The sequence below is a fragment of the Lineus longissimus genome, chromosome 4, assembly GCF_910592395.1.
Source record: "Lineus longissimus chromosome 4, tnLinLong1.2, whole genome shotgun sequence".
In the NCBI taxonomy this organism is placed as follows: domain Eukaryota; kingdom Metazoa; phylum Nemertea; class Pilidiophora; order Heteronemertea; family Lineidae; genus Lineus; species Lineus longissimus.
In genome coordinates this window covers 1,818,941-1,838,116 of record NC_088311.1, presented here as the reverse complement: position 1 = coordinate 1,838,116, position 19,176 = coordinate 1,818,941, and the positions used below count along the sequence as shown (strand labels likewise).

Genomic DNA, 19,176 nt, shown 5'->3' with positions numbered 1-19,176 from the left:
TTCAACAGTACAGCGAATTGCTGCTGGCACAGACTATAGTGTGCTTCTTTCCCCGAGGATGTTGAAGGTCTTTAACATGTCGTCATCACCTCATCACACTCTCTGGATAAGCGGTAAAGCTTGGTTTGAATTGCTAACGAGGAGACAAGGAAATGGATTCAAGGAAGTTGCCATAATGAATACGAACGACCTGCATGCCAGTCTAAAGCAGAACACTCCCTTGTCAACCCCCGGGGGAAAGCCTGCACAGAAGGATAATGATCCAGGAATAAATGCAAGTCGGACGTGAGTTGCTTTGCGATCATTTTTGACTGACTACATTGACGTTGATGTAGGACTGCGTGGACAGATTATCAAAGCTTTAGTGGGTGTTTGATCGACATCGACCTATCTGAAAGCGTGTGTACATGTGGCAATAAGGATAGCCAAACATCTAGACAAGTAAACCTAGCTTAAGAATTAAAACACCAGATATTCCTTCGAGGTAATTGGCAGCGATCAGACACCCACTTAAGGAATTACGCTGATATTTGTCAACTGAAGTCCTCAAATGTTACCTTGGTTGACGTTTAACTTCAGCGTTTTAAAAAAAATGAAGTCCCAAAGGTTTTCTTCAACAGTTCTTGCTTCAAACGCCTCATCAAATACCTCGACATTGACCGACTAATTATTGATTGCAACCCGGTTTTGATATTGGCATTCCGCAAAATGTCAATGATTCGATGGTTGGTTGAAACCATGTCTCTTTGCCCGTCATGGCACTCCATGCCTTGTCGTTCACAGTGAGGGCGACAAAGTTAACTGAGTTAAATCCAAGAAAATTTAATCTTCGTAAGTTCCAATGTGATGCCTTGGGCTTAATTGTTATTTGAATTTCATCCCGAGACTTCAAAACCTTTTTAGTAAAAGGATATTTAATCATTACCTCGATATATTTAAAGTATGCTGCCAACCCCCAGGTGAAAGCGTGATGCAAATGGTTTCGCCTTTATTCAGTTGCGCTGAGGACCCACAAGGCAGCATTACGAAAAGATGAACGCCATTTTAGAAAAGGAATATACAGTGCATCATCGGGAAGGCTATTGAGCGTTCCTTATCAGTGCCAACTTAGGCGACCTCATCGCACTTGTGGTCACATTCGACTCATCTCTTGACAATGTTATTATTTTTATATATGCGAGAGGGGTTAACCTCCAAAAACGCCACTCAGCCTCATCATTGTTCATCATACAAGTATACCTCGGTCGAACTGGTGAAGCATCGCATTCTCTAGCAAATTATATGATTGTTGTGGACTGGTTTTATATCAAAGACCATTGTAGAGATAGATATGAATGAGTATATAACATTCAACAGCAGATATCACGGAGAAAAAAGGAACAGATATTCGAATGGAATCGAACTTACCGCAAAATTTGACTGGGTACATCTAAACAGGACGAAGCGAAGGGAAGGCAAGAGTACCAGACAGCCAAATTGGCCGGTTTATATACCATACTATACCAAACACTAAATTGAATTAAATGAAATATTACAAATTCTTGTCCTAGATAGAAATACGACGCCATATTACCACATTGCGAATTGCTCAAAGGAATTTATATTTATCGTCGCAGAACACGGTGACCTTGTAATGTCATGCTGAGTCTTCTCCGAGACATGACCTAACCCAAAGAAGGGTTACTTGCCGGTAACCAGAAATAACCAATTATTCGATCAGACGTTATACGGATTCCTCGTAGTGGAAATGCCTGAGCTGAAGATAAGAGAGGCTCGGATCAGATTGCTTACGTCATGTGAAAGGAAACGCTGGGCGCCTCAGGGCATGAAGACTGATTAAATATTTAATGCCCAATATTTTGAAAGTGGAATAGGAGATCTAGACTCGTCTTCAGCTCATGACATCTAGACTCAAGTATGAATAAGCTGAGATAAAAAATAAAATATGTTTTTGCTGAGTCTTTAAAAATTGATGGGCGGATGGCGGACGCGGTGGACATGATATTCTTTTGATCTGGTTGTTGGTGCTTGGAATTCAGCTCAGGTACACTGAAACGTGTGTGGTGGCTTCTCGTGGTAGGTAGCAGGCAGCAAAGAGGTAACATGGAATTACATGTAATGTATTCTGTATTTGATATCAACAACAGAGTAAAAGTAACAAGGCAGTAACGTACACTTAGCGAGCTGCTCAGGTCTTGATCTTCAAATAACGTGGTATGGTTAGGTTAGGCTCATTTAGCTGCTAATATAAGCAGGCTATTACTCATAGGCGCCAAGATAATCATCACGAAATTAAATTATCGTTAAACATGGAATTTCAGCTTTTTATCAGGTGATCTCGCTTGGCGTCAACATAAACTGTAGATACAGTCTTTGGCGTTAATGAGTTACGATTAAGAAGCATCGTGTTGTAGGGCTATAGTCCTCTTGCCACGAAGCCTCTTCCTCTAACAGCCTTTCTACACCCATCTCACTCCAGTCCCTCAAGCATCTAACCTCCACGTGGCTTGACCCCTTTCAACAAAGCAACTTGCCTACTACATGTATAAACAGCCGACCATAAAGTGTATACCATCTTTCCTTTCCCATCATTACACTAGGCATGCCAATTACAACCCACGTCATCTGGCCGACCCCGGGGAATAGGCAGCTCACAGCGAAAGAGGAGATCCAAATGCCAGGAAAAGACTCGTCTGTGGGGAGGGGAATGCTATTCGAATCCCTTGGTATTGGTGAAATCAGTGGACTCTCAGGGCATCGAATTATCGAGGGGAAGAGGAGCATCCGCTTCCCGGCGGCAGTACTTTTGCAACAACAAGGTGTTCTTGGTCATAGGAGTTCACATGGGGTATCGTATTTGTTCATTTGCAGCCATAACACTTCTCGTTTCACTCCAATATAAAGACAAAAATCGTCGTAGCCAAACAGTTTATAAAACAGAGCATTTCAAAATGCATTATCTGAAGCAGACATAATATTCAAGCATGACCGCCTCACCCACACGGCACACTTCTATCAGTGCGCCGGAGTTTGCTCAAAATGACGCCATGGACAAACCACAGTCAAAACAAGTCGCGGCGTTCCTCAAACTTGAACCATCAGTGATCGCAGAGATGAAAGACACATTAATCATTGTGTCTACTGATAATGATTTCCCTTCCATAAGATGAGACACGGGTCATCGATTGATATACAAGTATACGATATTACCAGCAATATCATATTGGATATTGGTGCAATTTGTTGGATGACCAACTGACAGCAAGACCTTAACCTTGCTCAACCTCGTGTCATATTGGCACTGTTCAGCTTGCCAGTGCGGGGAAGTAATAATCAAAACCTAGCGGAGCGACCACTAATATCCTCTCCTGCTATAGTCAGCATACGGTTTATCTTGTCCATGAGGATAATGAGGGAAGAGCAGTGTCGGCCATTGTCACAAATGTCATAGGTGGACGAACAATGTCCACTGCGACTGAATTCCATCTTGACCCTCAATGTATTGGCATTGCTCAGCTTCCAGACAACGCACGAGAGTATTTATGACACTTGCTGAACTGTCGCGTTTTAATGTCTGGAAAATCCATCTATATTTTACACCAGTATTCATTATAAGCCGATTTTGCTCCACAAATACATGCACTTCTCTGCCAGATCGACCCATTCCACGGCTCCTCTGCATCACAAACGACTCCATCAAACTGCTTGCGCAATCGCTTCCGCAAACATCGATTTTTGTTTTTTCTGTCGGCTTCTATTTTAGATAGATTGACTTCCAATATTAACTGCCGGAATTTATTGGCCAATTTGTGTAAAAGGTACTGCAAGGAAATCGGCCTAGTATTCAATCAATGAAAAATGTGTAAATTTTCAAGGGTTTGAGTTGGTTCCACGGGTAGAAAAATATTCTTTTCAGCTTTTACTATAAAGGCGTATTAGTATCGAACAATCTTAGATTTTCATTTGCCAGAAGACAAATTGCTCATGAGATATAAAGTGTCTGAGCGAAGGTATCGGTGTTTATATTCAACGGTCTATCAACCCATAAACTTAGTATCGTTCATCCTGTCTTACCATGCCCATAATTTGATTTGGTTGGGACAATGTGATATGATATCATATATCAGTTTATCGTCAATCTTTCAGACAGCATACGTGATTCAGTGGTTACCAACAGCTTAATAATAAATTGGCAGAATTCTGTTTCACTATATGATTGATGTTCTGCCACAAGACAGATCAGTTTATGCGTTGTGAAATCAATTAAGTCAGTTTTTCTCGAGCTAGCCGGAATAATGATTTTAAAATCTGAAATCAATTAGAAGAAATCAAATCCTGCCTCCCATTGGTATCGCTTAACTGCTGTAATTATACCCAACGGAATCTTCCTCTCAAAGAACCGTGTCTGGGACTAATCGTACTCAATTAAGGAGATGACTTCTAGAGTTGACATGGCATAAGAACAACAAGAAGCATGGTTTTGCCTCATGACGGCGGACGTTAAAAACTGGACGAATTCATCCAATCGCTTGTATTCGCAAAAGCAATCTCTTTCAAAATGGTGATAAAATGAAAGGTGTACGAACGAAGTTTGAACCTTGAGGCTCAATGTGATACTGGTGATTAAATGAAGGTACGCTTGCAGCGTGTCGCTTTAGAAAGATAGACTCTTCACTTACACTGATTGTCGGCTGAATACTGAAAGCCCCTGAAGTCCAAGAATGGAAATTCACGACACCTCAAAATATTTTCAATTGAAACTTGAGCCACTAACACTGGCACTTCGTAGACATGGTAACGCACATTGCTCACTGAAAGCCTTAATGGCTGTCTGAACCCCGAGGCTCAAGATGGTAATCTCTTCTAAGTTCTCTTCTGGCAACTTGTCCTTATCTACTATCCCTACACAATATATTCAGAGAAGGTTAGGGTAGCCAGGCCAAGACATCCATTATATCAGTCAGTGTATTGATTACACCCAGAACAGAGTCCATTAGAAGCCACCCCTTGTGGCTACGGCGGAGGAAAAAAGGATATATTGCAATCATCGTGGTAGTGTCGCGTACCGTATGAAAAGCTTGCTTCAGGTTCCATCTTATCATACCCTTTCAGGGAGGCTGCGGTTTTTTCTCGGTTTTGTTGGTGGATGACCGATATAGTATAAAAGCTTTGTTGTAGGTTGGTTATTCTCTGATGTGGTTCCATATTTCACATAATCAATGCATTGGTTGTTTTCTAATAGTGACACGCAGTGTCAGTGTGTATTTCATCAATGTTATAAAGACTGAAGATTATGTAAAAAGGTGATCAAGTGTCTTTTTCACCACCTTTTCACCCAGTCAGTCTGTTTTCGGTGACAATGTCGACTGTCCCAGAGAGTGTAATTACAATGATGGACAGGGCAGGTGTGCTTGGCCAATGTGATATAGTAATGTGAAGCATCGAACTTGGATGTCCTAATGTATCTTCCATTAGCTTCACTTTGGTTTGCCTATTCTCTCGATTGAACAAATGACACTTTCTCACCTTATTGCACATTTAGCATCTTTACTAGACTAAACCACGTTTAATGGGCAATATAGGCGTCTTTTTTTCCTTGATCCATATTATAGCAGAGAGGTGATTTGAAGGACCACCTTGCACTTATGTCACGTCTTCGGTATAAATCTGCACAACATGAGACTCCACGCATGAGCCGGAATACATAAACACCCAATGGCCTCACTGGCAAAACAGTTCACTCACGGCTGCCAAGTCACCTCCGGGAAATCGGTTCATGCAGGGGTGTATGATTGAGTGTACCGGATTTATGGCTTCACACCACTAGCAACGTCAACACTTGGGTGAAGTTGGTGATAAAGTCCTTTAAATTGTTCTCAAGCCTGAGATGATACATTTGCGCACCAAACTCGCACGTGTAAAGGGAGTGACAAGAGTCTCGCCAAGCTGGGGAAGGCCAGACAGCACTCTGCTCATTTTAATTGTATTTCTTCCTGTTCTATCGCAAGAAGGTGATTCCACCAGTTCAGCGACGGTTTGACCGGTAGCTGATTGGTGTGCTGGCGCCAAGATCGACTTCCGTGAGCTGAATTTGAGACATAAGGTTGAGGACTGAGACACCCCGTGCCAGGTTGCTTGTTCAGGGAGAATATGTCGCTATTTTAATGATGATTATGGGTGAGAACAGGCCAGAGTTTATGTTTTGAAATAATTGCATCTTCAAACGGTTTGCCATTGAACCTTTGAAGCAACCAAAATGATTCACAAAAAGCTGAGTGTAGCAGTCATTAGTGTCTGTTCAGACAGCCTGAGGACAAGAATAGTACGCTATCATTAATCTAACCATCACTGGGCGACTCTGTTATTAATATACTGGCGCGTTCATAGCAGCCAAAATCGATCATTTCAAATCGGTGAAGCTGTGGATATCTATTGATCGGTTCTCGCGGTGGACGAATTTTGTTGGTAATTTGCTGTAATTCATTGGAGAATACCATTCAACAAGTGAGAAGCCGGCATGTCGGGTTTCGCCGTCGAGAGTTTTGCTTCCTTAACCCTTGACTTTAAGGTACATTTATGGACATTTATTTAGAACTAAATTAAATATTGTCACAAACGAATCCCGATCGAAGATGTGCCAGTGCATGCAACTTACAACCTTTTGTTTAATACGTTAAGTGTTAAAATTCCCAACCACTCGCTTTTATGTTTACCATGTTGAGAAAAACGATGAGAATTTCTTTTTGAGATGAGAATGATAGGCAACGTCAGCGGTGCATGAAAATATAATCCGCATTTCTGGGCTGTGTTGAGAGGTTCCTATCTCAGTCTTACACTTGTTGGCTGTCAAAGGAGTGCTTAAGCGAAATTGAAATCGCCGACCCTGACTATCCTGGCGTGTGTCAGTTTTCTGCGACAAGGCAAGACGGGTGTTTTGATAATCGAAATGTTTAAACAAGACTGCAGAGAGGACTGAAAAAAGCTATCAAGCTATTATTGAGATACCAGTATTCACATTGAGCCATATTGCACAAACGTTTTTGGTGAGTGGTAATGTTCGTAGGCCTATGTAGCTAGGAAAGATCACCTTAACTACTATATTTCCAAAGTGCTCTGACTTCTTATTCTCCCAAAAGAATCTTCAACCAACGGAAATTCATATGGCTTGACGAGTTATTGACGCATGGCTATCTATAAAATGATTGGCCCTATTTTCGCCCGAACTGTCCTAGAATATTACCTGATATTTGATCAGCTGTAAAAATCCACACAAATAGACGGATGCCCGTATGTGTACAGTATCTAAAATCAGTATGAGAAGACTATCTTTACAAGATAACTATGGTAACAGAATAAGTAGCACGATGTGTACGCAGTGCATGATTTAAAATTTTATTTTGCATGGCTGGCACACCTCCACCTTATTTTATCTGAACCTCATTGAAATTCATGGAACTGTCACCCACATGGTCCATTATTATTCCTGTATATCATTAAGAAGTAAGATTATGGTGCGTGGATCTTGAGGGGAGCGCCAACTACAAAACCCGAGAAGGAATCAGTGGTCCAGTGGAATGAAGTACTCTGTTCAGTTTGATGTATTTTACGCCCATTCTGATGAATTATTGACTTTTTTTCATCATGTGTTGATAATACAAACTGTCGATCTAAAAGTACTGCGGACGATAGGAACATATCATTCTATCACAGCTAATATATGCAACATACCAAAGTGCATTGGCAAAGCGGTTTGATATTTAAAAGAAAACGTCTGCTGGCTAATTCTCCCTCCAATCTCCAGCTCAACAGACCGCACTTTATCCTGGTTCCTTGGATAAGGTGGTCCAAAGACTTAGGGCTACCATGTCCAATACAATCATAACCAGGAGATAGTGTTCATTGATTGAGACAACAACTGGAGACAAGCAGGTCGGTAACCATCATGATATTCTCAGGTTGTTCGCTGCAGGTCTCTGGCAGTTTCCCACAGCGTCGTCTCCAATGACTTGGGCAATGGCCGAAAGTCCTATCTTCATTTTCTTGATTAAAGATTTATCTCCGCCCGCCCTCCGGTTTTCTCTTACCATCCATGCCCAATTGTCCAGTCTGCGTTGCTCCAAGCTCCAGCAGATGGTTATTGAGCCCATTCAGTGGCTAAATCATTGCCTGCATGAACAGACAATGCGACCTATGTTTCACTACATTTCCCGACCAACAGACCTTTACTAATCTCATAATCTGGTAATGCAGTAGAAAGAAGTCATTGGAGGACTGTCAAGGCCCATTAGAGCCAAATGGAGAGAACGGCGAAATATGTGGCTCATTTTCAGTCCTGACTATCTTGTCCGATGAGGAGTTTTACGGGGTATTATTAGAGAGTAAGATTGGGAACCTGACGGAATCTTGAGTATCTGCTCCCAAACTTGCCCTCCAAGATTAGCTTGCAATATAACTTATAGGGTAGAGCATCGGGAAAAGGGTTTGATCATGCTTTCGGGGATATCAACTTTCTCTTGCAAGTCATTCCACTCTTTGGCCAGAAAATGAGTGAGCACATGTACATGTAGAAGACCCGGCCAGGCTGAAATCAATACGTCCAAAAAAATACCCGATATACAGTACGTACTTGGAAAAGAGCTTGTCTTATGATGAACAAGATGGCTTTTTTGACTGATATATTCGACCACTATTAGTCGGTGGTGATCTCCCGGTCTTGGAATTTGAGTTCTGTGATATCTTGTTCAGAACTTCGATTCCCAGACCGGAAGATGACCACAGATTATAAGTGGGCAGAAATATTAGTCAAAGTAGTTGTATTAGATTAATTTCTCTGAGGATATTTTAACCAACAAGGTGAAATCATTCAAGGTCCAAAGCCTTATGTTATCGATGATTTGAGGTCCGAGTGCGTGGAGCACAGTAGCGGGATATGTGTTATCATATACTACTCTCCACTACCTGAACATGTCTTTACCGAAACTCGGTAATAGGCTGGTGTATCACGTTTCATATGAGTGTCATTCTTGAAGAGGACTGGTGCTTCCTCATATACATCGTATGCATGGCAAGACCTTTCAAGCTAAATACACTGGAATTATTACTTAGTGCTCGACTACTTGTGGAATAATTGGTTACAAATTGTTCTTCTTACAATCAAATTTTGGCTATATCGATATTGATAATAGGTTGATTCAAAACTGATTTCAACATAAACGCTGTTCAGGTTTTAAGCCGGTTGAAGGGGGCCTGCACAAAAGGCCTGTGTGACACGTAACAGGCCGATGTGAAACAGACGCACCATAACCGGCTAAAATTTAGATGAATAGAGGATTTGGTTTGATGACTTCGAATTGATTTGATGACGTTGGTCGTTGACAAACTCATTGTTCATCTGCATTCATAAACCGTTTTACTTGGACACATTCCAGCGAGATGCATAAAAGAAAACCATCATGACCTTTGGGCACCTCCATAACCTTCCATCGGCCGTGATTGAACCCAATCTCAGCTATAACTGAATTACCAGTGCCTCTTTAAGAAACACTGCTTGTCTGTGAGGGTCTAATTGAGGCATTCCCTCGTGTCAAATAAACTCATTCAACACCGAGTACCACTAAAATGCTCTCGTAATTCGGCTAGCATCTCTCTGCCAATTTTGCTTTGGTTTCTATAGAAACGCTATCTGGAAGTAAAGGTTTGGACTGAGGTAGGAAAGCCGTGATGCTGATCTCGCTGTTGCGTTTCTTGATCAGCTCTCGTTCTGTCGTTGATATCATTGTCAATGACGGTGATGAAAGAAAGCTTCTTTTGCTTCAATCATAAATACTGTCTTTCAATTGTTATTTACCCTTTTCGACAAAATGATCAGTACTCGTCAGCAAAACACAAGTGGTTAAATAGCTGTCCTTATTGGTAAATGAATACGCCAACCACGCCTTCTGTCCTCAGTTATAAGGTCGCTAAGTGCGATGATAGGCTATCGATATTGTAGAACCATCCAAGTCGAGCTCCTACTTTAGTAACTGATTTCTAATGTCCGGTCCAGCTGCTGGCAGCATCCGTGCACAGCAGCCGGTCAAACCAGTTTCCACGCGCCACTATGGTCATAGAGTATGTTCCGCATCGTTAGCTAGCTGCTTTGTCGACGATATCATCGAGTGGCCTCTTGGAACGATTATGCCTTCTCATGGTGCCTGTTCAGACACCGTTTGATTTGCACGTTGATGGTTAATACATCTAGTTATAGGAGCACATATCGGCTATCATTCCGTTAGAAGCAGAATGAATGAAAGATACATTTATTAGCAATATTCTTTGAACCCGGCCTTCTTCAGGCTTCACCATTCCATGAGGACATGATGAATGCACTCATCCAAAGAACGTTAGATTTGCCTCCGGAATCACTGGAAATGGTCGCGTATACGTTGTGGTTGAGTGTATGTACTAGTGGTGTCGTCGTTGGCCTAACGTCTGGTTGTGTGACTCTTCCTTTCAGCCCAAATCAGTTTCGCAATATTCGAAAAGCACCAGCTCCACAAATCAAAAAATGATTACTGAATCAGTTGATTTCAGTCATTTCCCAAATTTCAGAGTCACACAGACAACTGCGAGACGTAGCCGGACAAACTCATCATGTTTTTCTTCCCATGTTTGCTGATAAGGCGTTCGGAGTCAAAAACTAATAGTAATTCTGATCTGTTTTCCAGGTCATGCACTATAGGATTTGTAGTGCTGAAAAACTCATGCGGCTGCGCCAGAATCCAACCTGGACTTATTCTATTTTAACTGCTTTTCTGCCTTTCCTTGCACACTATCTCACCCATTTCCCCCTCCCTCTTTCCAGGACCTCCGAGCCACGACAATCCGCCTTGAACCGCCTGCCGAATTTCAGACGCACGTCATCCGGGACCTCATGCACGTGAACGACTGGAAATCATACGCCATCATCGCCGACCAATCAGCGTCGTCCACCACATCGATCAAAGCACTCCAGCTCATCACCCTCAGAACACGACACGACTGGAACATTACAAAAATCATCCGTTTCACCGCTCACGATCTCATGTCACAATCCACTCTAAGTCAAATGCTCATACCGATAGCCAAATCAAATCATAGAACCATAGTTTTATTATGTAATTTAGATGACACAATTCAGATCTTCCAGGCAGCGCGATCACTAGGATTCGACAGGACATTCCTGTGGATAGTAACAGAATCTTCCTTTACGAAACAGAAAATGTATCTTTCTTATTTCCCAAATGATGTGATAGCTATTCGACGAACTAATGCCAATCTTCAGGGTGATTTAATCAAAGATACAGTTCATCTTATTGGCAATGCCGTGAGGCGTTTTTTAGATGATGGGGGTGGGCTACGACACACAGACCATGAGAGCTGCCATAAAGATACCTACGGGGGACGCCAAAGTGCATTTTACAGGTAAGTTGACAGTAATACTACTGGTGTACTGGTTATAACACATGTAGGCATTACTTCCTCTGAATCACTCGCTCTGATTGTTTGGCTTCACCCTGTACCCCAGCGACCACTTTGACTGCCATCTCCTCAGTAAAGACATCCCTTGCCAAACATGCTTATCCATGCAGATAATGTAACATGGCTTGATTCTGGGCTTGATTGAAAGGGGATAACAGCGTTTAATGATGCATGTTATATCGAAATAACTAATTCATCACCTGTCGTGTTATAGTACTTGATGTGGTGAAGATATGTTAATAACGCAAGGCATTTACAATGGCGGTTTTACAACGAAGATTCATCTCTTAACCAAATTGCCTCATTTACTTCTTACACCAGTGGTAAATCTGTCCTCATAGATACCCAGTAAATAGCGCTTCTCTTACAATTTGACATTGGGGAAAACATCACAGTTGACTTTCATTGAAATAAATGAGCTCGTCGAGAAATAACCTTTCTTCTTGTATTCCCTTGGGTTGTCACGTCGATTCGGATTAAATGTTGGGTCGTTCTCCGCTCAGCTGCCTGGAGAGATCCAGACTCGCGGATCTAACAATGTAGAGGAATGGCCTTCTCTGATAATGGTTTACCCTTTATTTAACTGAGGTTCTCTTCCAAGGTTCACCATTCGTTTGTGTGATTCAGTTGGACAGATCAAGGGCGTTGGCACCATTAGACTGCTCATCAATCATCGACGTGTGAACTTTTGTGCCACAGAAACAAATCCTACTCGTTTTCGGTGCCATGCACCATATACAAGCGCGATGAATCAGGCAAAATATTGCCAAACATGGAATGCTACTTGGTGAAACACTGCATGGTCACAATGAAGATTGTCAGTCGTCAAAGTGGTCGCTTCACTCAGTAAAATTGGCGGTATACCTGTTGCTTCTTCAGTTGGTCTTCCTGTCAACCAAGCAAGCTGGTCACATCGCTGAGTCCACTGGCGATACACCAAGGCATTATTTGGTCGCCTGACCTTCAACGTGTTCTGCCAATAGACTTACGGGAGTGTAAAACCCTCGAGCAACGAGTTTAAGATTGATATCAGCATGAAAGCTACGCTTCCGATTGAGAATAAAACAGCTGCCAAAGCCATGATCAGATGAAAGGCAATGTATGAGAGAGTGGTTGCAGTGCCCCACTTCCACTATGTATATATAATCCGTGTGACATCTGTGTGGGCCAAAGTTTACATCAAGATGGTTTATTGTAACTACCTATCTTATTACTACATTTTCGTTGCAGAGACCTGCTGAAATCTTACTACCATGGTGAGAGTGGATTCCTTAGTTTTGACAGGGACGGTCTGAACGCTCGACCTCGTTATGACATATATGCCGTAAAGCGGGGAGTGTGGAGAATCAAGGAATGGAAACGAATTGCATCATGGGAAAATCACGATATCCGTCTTATATCGAGTTTTAGGCGACGGAAATTTAAAAAGACGAGATTAAAACTTCGTGTGGTTACTAAATCAGGTGTTCCATTCGTGTCGGTGGGGAATTTAGATGATCAGGGCCAGTGTATCAGTGGGAATATATGCCTCGTGGCGAAATCTACCAACCCAGAGGATATCAACAAGCTGTTTTACACCCATGAAATGGAAAAAGATAAGCCACATGAAGACAAAGTTATACCTCAGTATTGCTGTTATGGAATGAGTATAGATTTGTTAGAAAGACTCAGTAAAGATATGAAATTCGATTATGATTTGTATATAACTAAAGATAACCATTCAGGAGTGTTAACGCAGACTGGTTGGACAGGGATAGTAGGAGATCTGATGAGCGGTGCTGCTGACATCGCCATAGCTCCTTTGGTTATCACGTCCAACAGGAGTAACATCATCGACTTTTCTGTGCCATATTTTTATACGCGATTCCGACTGCTTATTGCCAAAAATGAAATGAAGGCTTCCATCGGTGCTTTTATGGAGCCACTCCATTGGTCGATGTGGCTGGGTATCTTTGTGACGTTGCACATCACAGCCCTGGCGGCGACCTTCTACGAGTGGCACTCTCCGTATGGTCTCACCCCAAACGGGCGAGACCGAGTTAAAGTGTTCAGCTTCCCATCTGCTTTGAATCTCTGCTGGTCCATTTTGTTTTCCCATACCGTCACTACCAAGACTCCTAAGTGCTGGAGTAGTCGGTGGCTCCTCAATGTGTGGGCCTGTTTCTCCCTCGTGTTTCTTGCCAGCTATACCGCAAACCTTGCTGCATTCATGGTCGGAGAGAAGACAACCAGTAAGCTGACTGGCATCAATGACTATAAGGTAGGTGTTGGTCTACTATTCGTACAAGGCGCTGATATTGAGACATCTCTCCTCATCTAAATGGAATTATCTTAAGGAATGATTTGAGTCACACTCAGCCATCATGCCCCCAAGGGTTAAAGGTGACGTACAACCAAACATTTTAAATGCTTCCTATCAGAGAGAAAGAGGTCGATAATTTTTCATGTCTTCGCTCAGCCCGGCGATGTGGAACATGAAAGTGACGAAGCGTTTCCGATGGATCAAAGAGTTTCTGTCATCGGCGCGGATGCTCCTTTTACAAACGATAGCGCTGCCACAGTTTCATCATTAACCCTTGTCAGAGAAACTAGGCATTCGTGAACGTTCTTGGGTATAACGTGAAATTTTCCTGTGGGTGCTCTGGGTGTTACGGGTGTTACGGCTGCTGCGGGTGCCTTGATGGTAGCGTACACCACTACTACTGTTTTCCCGGCTATTGTTTGGAACGCTCAAGAGCTGTACACGTTGGCATAATGTCTCGAAATGTATCTTAATGAATCCATTCCTGCATTTGCAAGCCTTTTCCCAATTTCTCCCTCTCTGTCAAAACTGCAGTAGATAGAACAGGCACTTCATAACCCTATGTTTAATTGCAAAAAAGATCCATCGTTTTGATGTTCTCCACCACATTGCTTTGGTGTTCAAATTGTTAACCGAAGCGTAAGAATTTAATGGATGAGGTCTAAAAGCTTTGCAATTTCATTTTGTTTTACCTGATTAAATTACAAAAGCAGGAGTCTCGATTTTTATATGGGATCAATGCATTAAAGGACAACTTATGTCACATGAAGTATGTCAAAGCGATGCTGATTACTGGTTCCTCTCTGGTAATTGCTGTTTTCCTTTTTGGTAATTGCTCAGAGAGTGTTTTGTTCATGGTTGGTTTACCACTCAGTAGGATATTGGATAGAACTCTTTTAGAAGGCTATCATCTGATCGAACCTGTAGCATATTATCATAAGAACATCTCGGCAATTATCTGGTAGTTAGTCAACCCCGGTGAACTCTCTCCGTTCATTTCAGATCCGAGCCCATGGTTACCGGTGTGCGGCAGTCAAAGGGAGTGACGCAGAAGCATACGTCAAGGCCAACTACCCCGACATCTACCGCCTCATGGTCAACCAGAACATGATGCTCCTCACCGACTACTCCAGGTTTGAATTCAATCAGCATTCGGGCACCACAGAACACCTCAAGTACCCAGTGGAACTTATAAGGCTTCTCAGGTTTGTATTTATAGCAAATCAAAATACATGTAGAACAGGCTGGAAGACTACCATCCTTTATGATGTGTATGATGATCATCTACATTCTCTTCTTAGCTTGGTTGATAACTGCAGCAGCTGAGTATCTCAACCATTTTCTCTCTCCAGGGACAGCAAGGTTGACCTGCTGATACTGGAGAGCGTGATCGCCGACTACTATATGAAAACTATGCACACGTACAACCTGAGAGGTGTCGGGCAGGACTTCGGCCATCAAATGTATGGCGTCGGCTTGCCGAAAAACTCAGCCTTTACAGACGAAGTCTCGTTGCTCATCGCGAGATACGAGACTGAGGGGTTCCTGGAGGGTTTATACAAGTTATGGACGCAGAGAATGGTTGGCTACAGCACAGAATCAACTATGCAGGTACAAATAACATAGTTTGTTCATTCGAGATAAGATTTGTTCATTCGGGGAAGAACGTCTGTACTCTTATTCTGTATTCTACTGGTGGCACACATAATTAACCTGACTGTTGACTACCACTTTCGAAAACACAAAAGGCAATACCATGTATGATAATAATCTGAGGCGTTCTAAAAAAAACATCTCACGTGGGCATATTTTCTTTTCCTTTCAGTCAATAAAGCTAAATGCAGCTACTTTCGCCGGGGTCTTCCTTTTATTCGGAGTTGGTATAGGTTTGGGTTGTTTTACACTGCTGATGGAAATCATCGTGTTTAAATGCTGTGTTCCCTGCCTTAGGACGAAACGAAACAGACGATGGATATTACCTTATAGCCAGGTACAGTCGGCGGAGATGTGTCCCGAAGACTTAATGAATAACGTCAATAAAGAGAGGGCAACCTCTTTGTAATGACTGATATCAGAAATATGCATGTAATCTCGGGCCAAAGTTCTGTCCCCTGTTTCAAATCAGAGAACACGTGACATCAATAATGTGGTCCCGGCCCTGCATCCAATAGTGATGTCTGCTTTGGTGACTAAAACCGTTAGTTTGGTAGAGGCTTGGGCAAGGGTATTGCATTCATCAAGAAAACAAGTAAGCGGTGGCTCCAAATGGTCGATCGGCTTTTTCCTTGGGATCTCCCCTTTGGTGTCAATGATTGGTTTCACGAAAAGCATCACAGACTTGTGTTGTCCTTTGCAGCGCCTTTATCGAGCAGTAATGTCGGAGCCATACAAGGACAAGATAACGTATACAGAGAGGTTGACTGGTTCAAGACACAAGTACCAGATTAGGAGTAAAAATCCTTTCCTCAAACCTCTTGGAGAACGGTAGGTATAGGGCCATCAAAGAATACAACTGTTAACTGTAATGGGAAGGTTAACGTGTATGCCAGAATCCCCCAACCACATAAGGTGATAGCTTAAGGATTATATGATGGTTGGATGATAGGGAACCAACATAAATACCTTCTTCAGAATATTATGCTTCTAGGCGTTCTGCGTTATCTGAGACGGGTATCTGTAAGCTGTGATTAAGTATATAAGTCATGCCGGTCATTTGGACAGAAATGAACAACTGGTGCAAGAATATCGCGTTGTAATCACTTTAACTGATACCTACGTGTATCTTTATTACAGCAAAAGTTTGAGGTAACAACGTCAACTACTCATTGTCTGTAAAACTGGAGTCACCCTCTTTTCTTTTCTATTGTTTATATTGATGATGTTGTTAAAATCAGTTTTCGTGATAGAATGTTGAAGTATGGAATAGAGTTATCCTGACGGAGTGGTATGTCGGTTGATTCTAAACTCACTTCCATTCACTTTCTTGGGGATTGAATATGGAATTGGCATTCAGCAGAACTAGGTCCTGTCCTTATTTTATAATTTGCATGTAGTTAGAGGAATACCCGATCCTGATCTATGTAGCCGAAGAAGCACGGAGCATGCACGGTCTATTGAAACCGACTATTGGGGAATAGAATCTGCTGGACTCCATTGCACATGTAAGCGGGGGTACGGTGCAAAAAAAAATTGTAACATGGTAGCACAGCGTAGTTATAACAATAGTTGGTTGAGTGAAGTCATTGTTTGTGGTTTGTTTGTGTTCGTTGCATAATTTGTGTTGTCTTGCCTTCTTCTTCTGAAGCATGATTATCCCCGCATTATTGTTGCGTCGTTACGCCTTTCTGACCATGAAAGGATCCTTTTCTTCAATAGTTGAGTGTTTTGGGGCGCCGGTGTTGTTGAACTTACGAGTCTGTTCCTGATGAAACTGATAACATGCTCTCAACCAACGCAAATCCACATTAACATAATTTGAAACCATGCGAAGTCAGTGTCACTTCAAACCTGTTTCATGAGCTTTCTTCTCTTCAAGTCTTCTCTTCTTGTGTTTTTCAGACTCACTGGTCCTTACAGTCGGAGTGTAAGTGGTGGAGACAGCCAGCATGACATGTCCAGGCTCCTGCTCAGTGCCTCAAACGCTCGGCCCGATCCCTTAGCAAGTCGTCCTCTACTCCCTGTGTCCAACATGCAAAAGTCAAACAACCTACGCCCTAAAGTGCTTAACACTCACAATATTGCTATACAGACGGATACTGAGGCCAGGATTACCACACAACTCAGGTTCGTCGACGACAACATTGACCGGCGGCTGAAGAGTTTTGAAGTGGACATGATGGATATGCGGGAACAGTTGGCGAGGGCGCTAAGAGACAAGGAGGAACTGCTGAGAAAGCTTTCAAAGTTAGAGTCGAAACCTGTGCAACAGATTGAACAGGAGTTAAGAAATTCCCGCGGCGCCGCGGTGAAACCAAGCACTGTAGTGCCGCTGAACTATTTCAGTCCCAAACCGCGGAATGTTACACCAGCGGCATCTACCAGTGCAAAGCGGTCGAATTTGTCATTACCTACGAATTACACCGAAACGAAATGCTGACGGTGTGACGTTTAGGGCCATTCTAATTCAATTCGCGTTTTAAGAATTGAGTGTTGCGTAATTGTTCTTAAAAAGGACTATACAACTTATAGATTCCTTGTACAATACTGCATCAACTAGAAACACTCTGGAACTTTACTCAATCACGCAAACAGTCTCCTTGTTTTTATTTATTGATTGATTGATTTAAGAAAGGAGCCTGAAGTTGATGTCTGTCAGAACCGTGTTGTTGTTGTTAACCGTTCTCGCCAAACTAGTATTAAACATAGCCGCGGAAGAATGTCTTGGTATCCAAGATGATTTAAATGCCATTAAGTTCCTCACCCGTTGACTAAATCCATCATCACGACCATTCACAACTTGTTTCATGTAGCGGGGTCATTTTGGTATCGATGGCCTTCAGTCTTTGATGCAACGTTTTTTGACTTGTTCTCTTTTCTTGATCCCATGTTATTCTCTCTTCATTTCGTTATTTATCCATGCCATTATGCCATAACTATCGCTTGCATGTCATCATCATCATCAGTAGCAGCATCACCATCAACACCAACGTTCACGTGCATTACAAATATTCGTCATTGAGTTACAGTTACGGTTTATTTATATATGCTATATTTTCCTTGATTTCATCATCCGTCATTTCATTGTAATATCTTCATGCATACATCATCGCCATCGTTATCAGTAGTATTGTGTTTCACCTAAAATTGATTATTTTTAGATTTCATGAAAACTATTGCCATGACACCAACGTTATATACGAAATTTAAGTCGATGTGTCATGTTAGTGCACAAGTCATTTTCCCATCGCTTTCTCAACATTATGTGTTTTTTATTTAAGATCATTTTGAACGCATGTCATCAGTTCTTTCAGACTTGTTTTCATGTTACTATTACCATATCATCGTCACATCTATCACTGTCTTCATCGTCTTCATCATCATCATCGTCATCGTCATCATCATCATATCATCACCCTTAATCCACAGTCCATATTATCATATCGTAATCCGCTCATTTCCTTTTTATCTATTTTCAACCGACATTCACTGACACAGGGACTCTATTTCATACCTATCTTTTATCAAGGATTTCGGCAGATGTCATCTGTCATCGATTTCTTCCACCTTCACACCTCGTCGTCAGCATCGTCATCGTCATCATATCATCATCGATGTCATCGCCATCTTTATCATCAATAGTACATTGCCATTTTGACCCTTTCGCCATCATGATGACATTCTTTTTCTGGCATCCCTCGTCATCATCAATGGCATTC

At 42.1% G+C, this 19,176-nt stretch overlaps 1 protein-coding gene across 1 annotated transcript in view; it reads left to right on the top strand.

Moving 5' to 3' along the window:
- Positions 1-19,098, top strand: part of LOC135486010 (glutamate receptor ionotropic, NMDA 3A-like) — a 44,424-nt gene extending 25,326 nt beyond the window's left edge. Inside the window, exons 2-8 of the mRNA XM_064768452.1 lie at positions 10,844-11,442; positions 12,730-13,759; positions 14,804-15,006; positions 15,154-15,412; positions 15,627-15,791; positions 16,158-16,285; positions 17,360-19,098. Of these exons, the coding sequence (XP_064624522.1) occupies positions 10,844-11,442; positions 12,730-13,759; positions 14,804-15,006; positions 15,154-15,412; positions 15,627-15,791; positions 16,158-16,285; positions 17,360-17,897 (2,922 nt within the window). The 3' untranslated portion in view covers positions 17,898-19,098. The remainder of the gene's footprint in view (positions 1-10,843; positions 11,443-12,729; positions 13,760-14,803; positions 15,007-15,153; positions 15,413-15,626; positions 15,792-16,157; positions 16,286-17,359) is intronic.
- Positions 19,099-19,176: the final 78 nt, after the last annotated feature.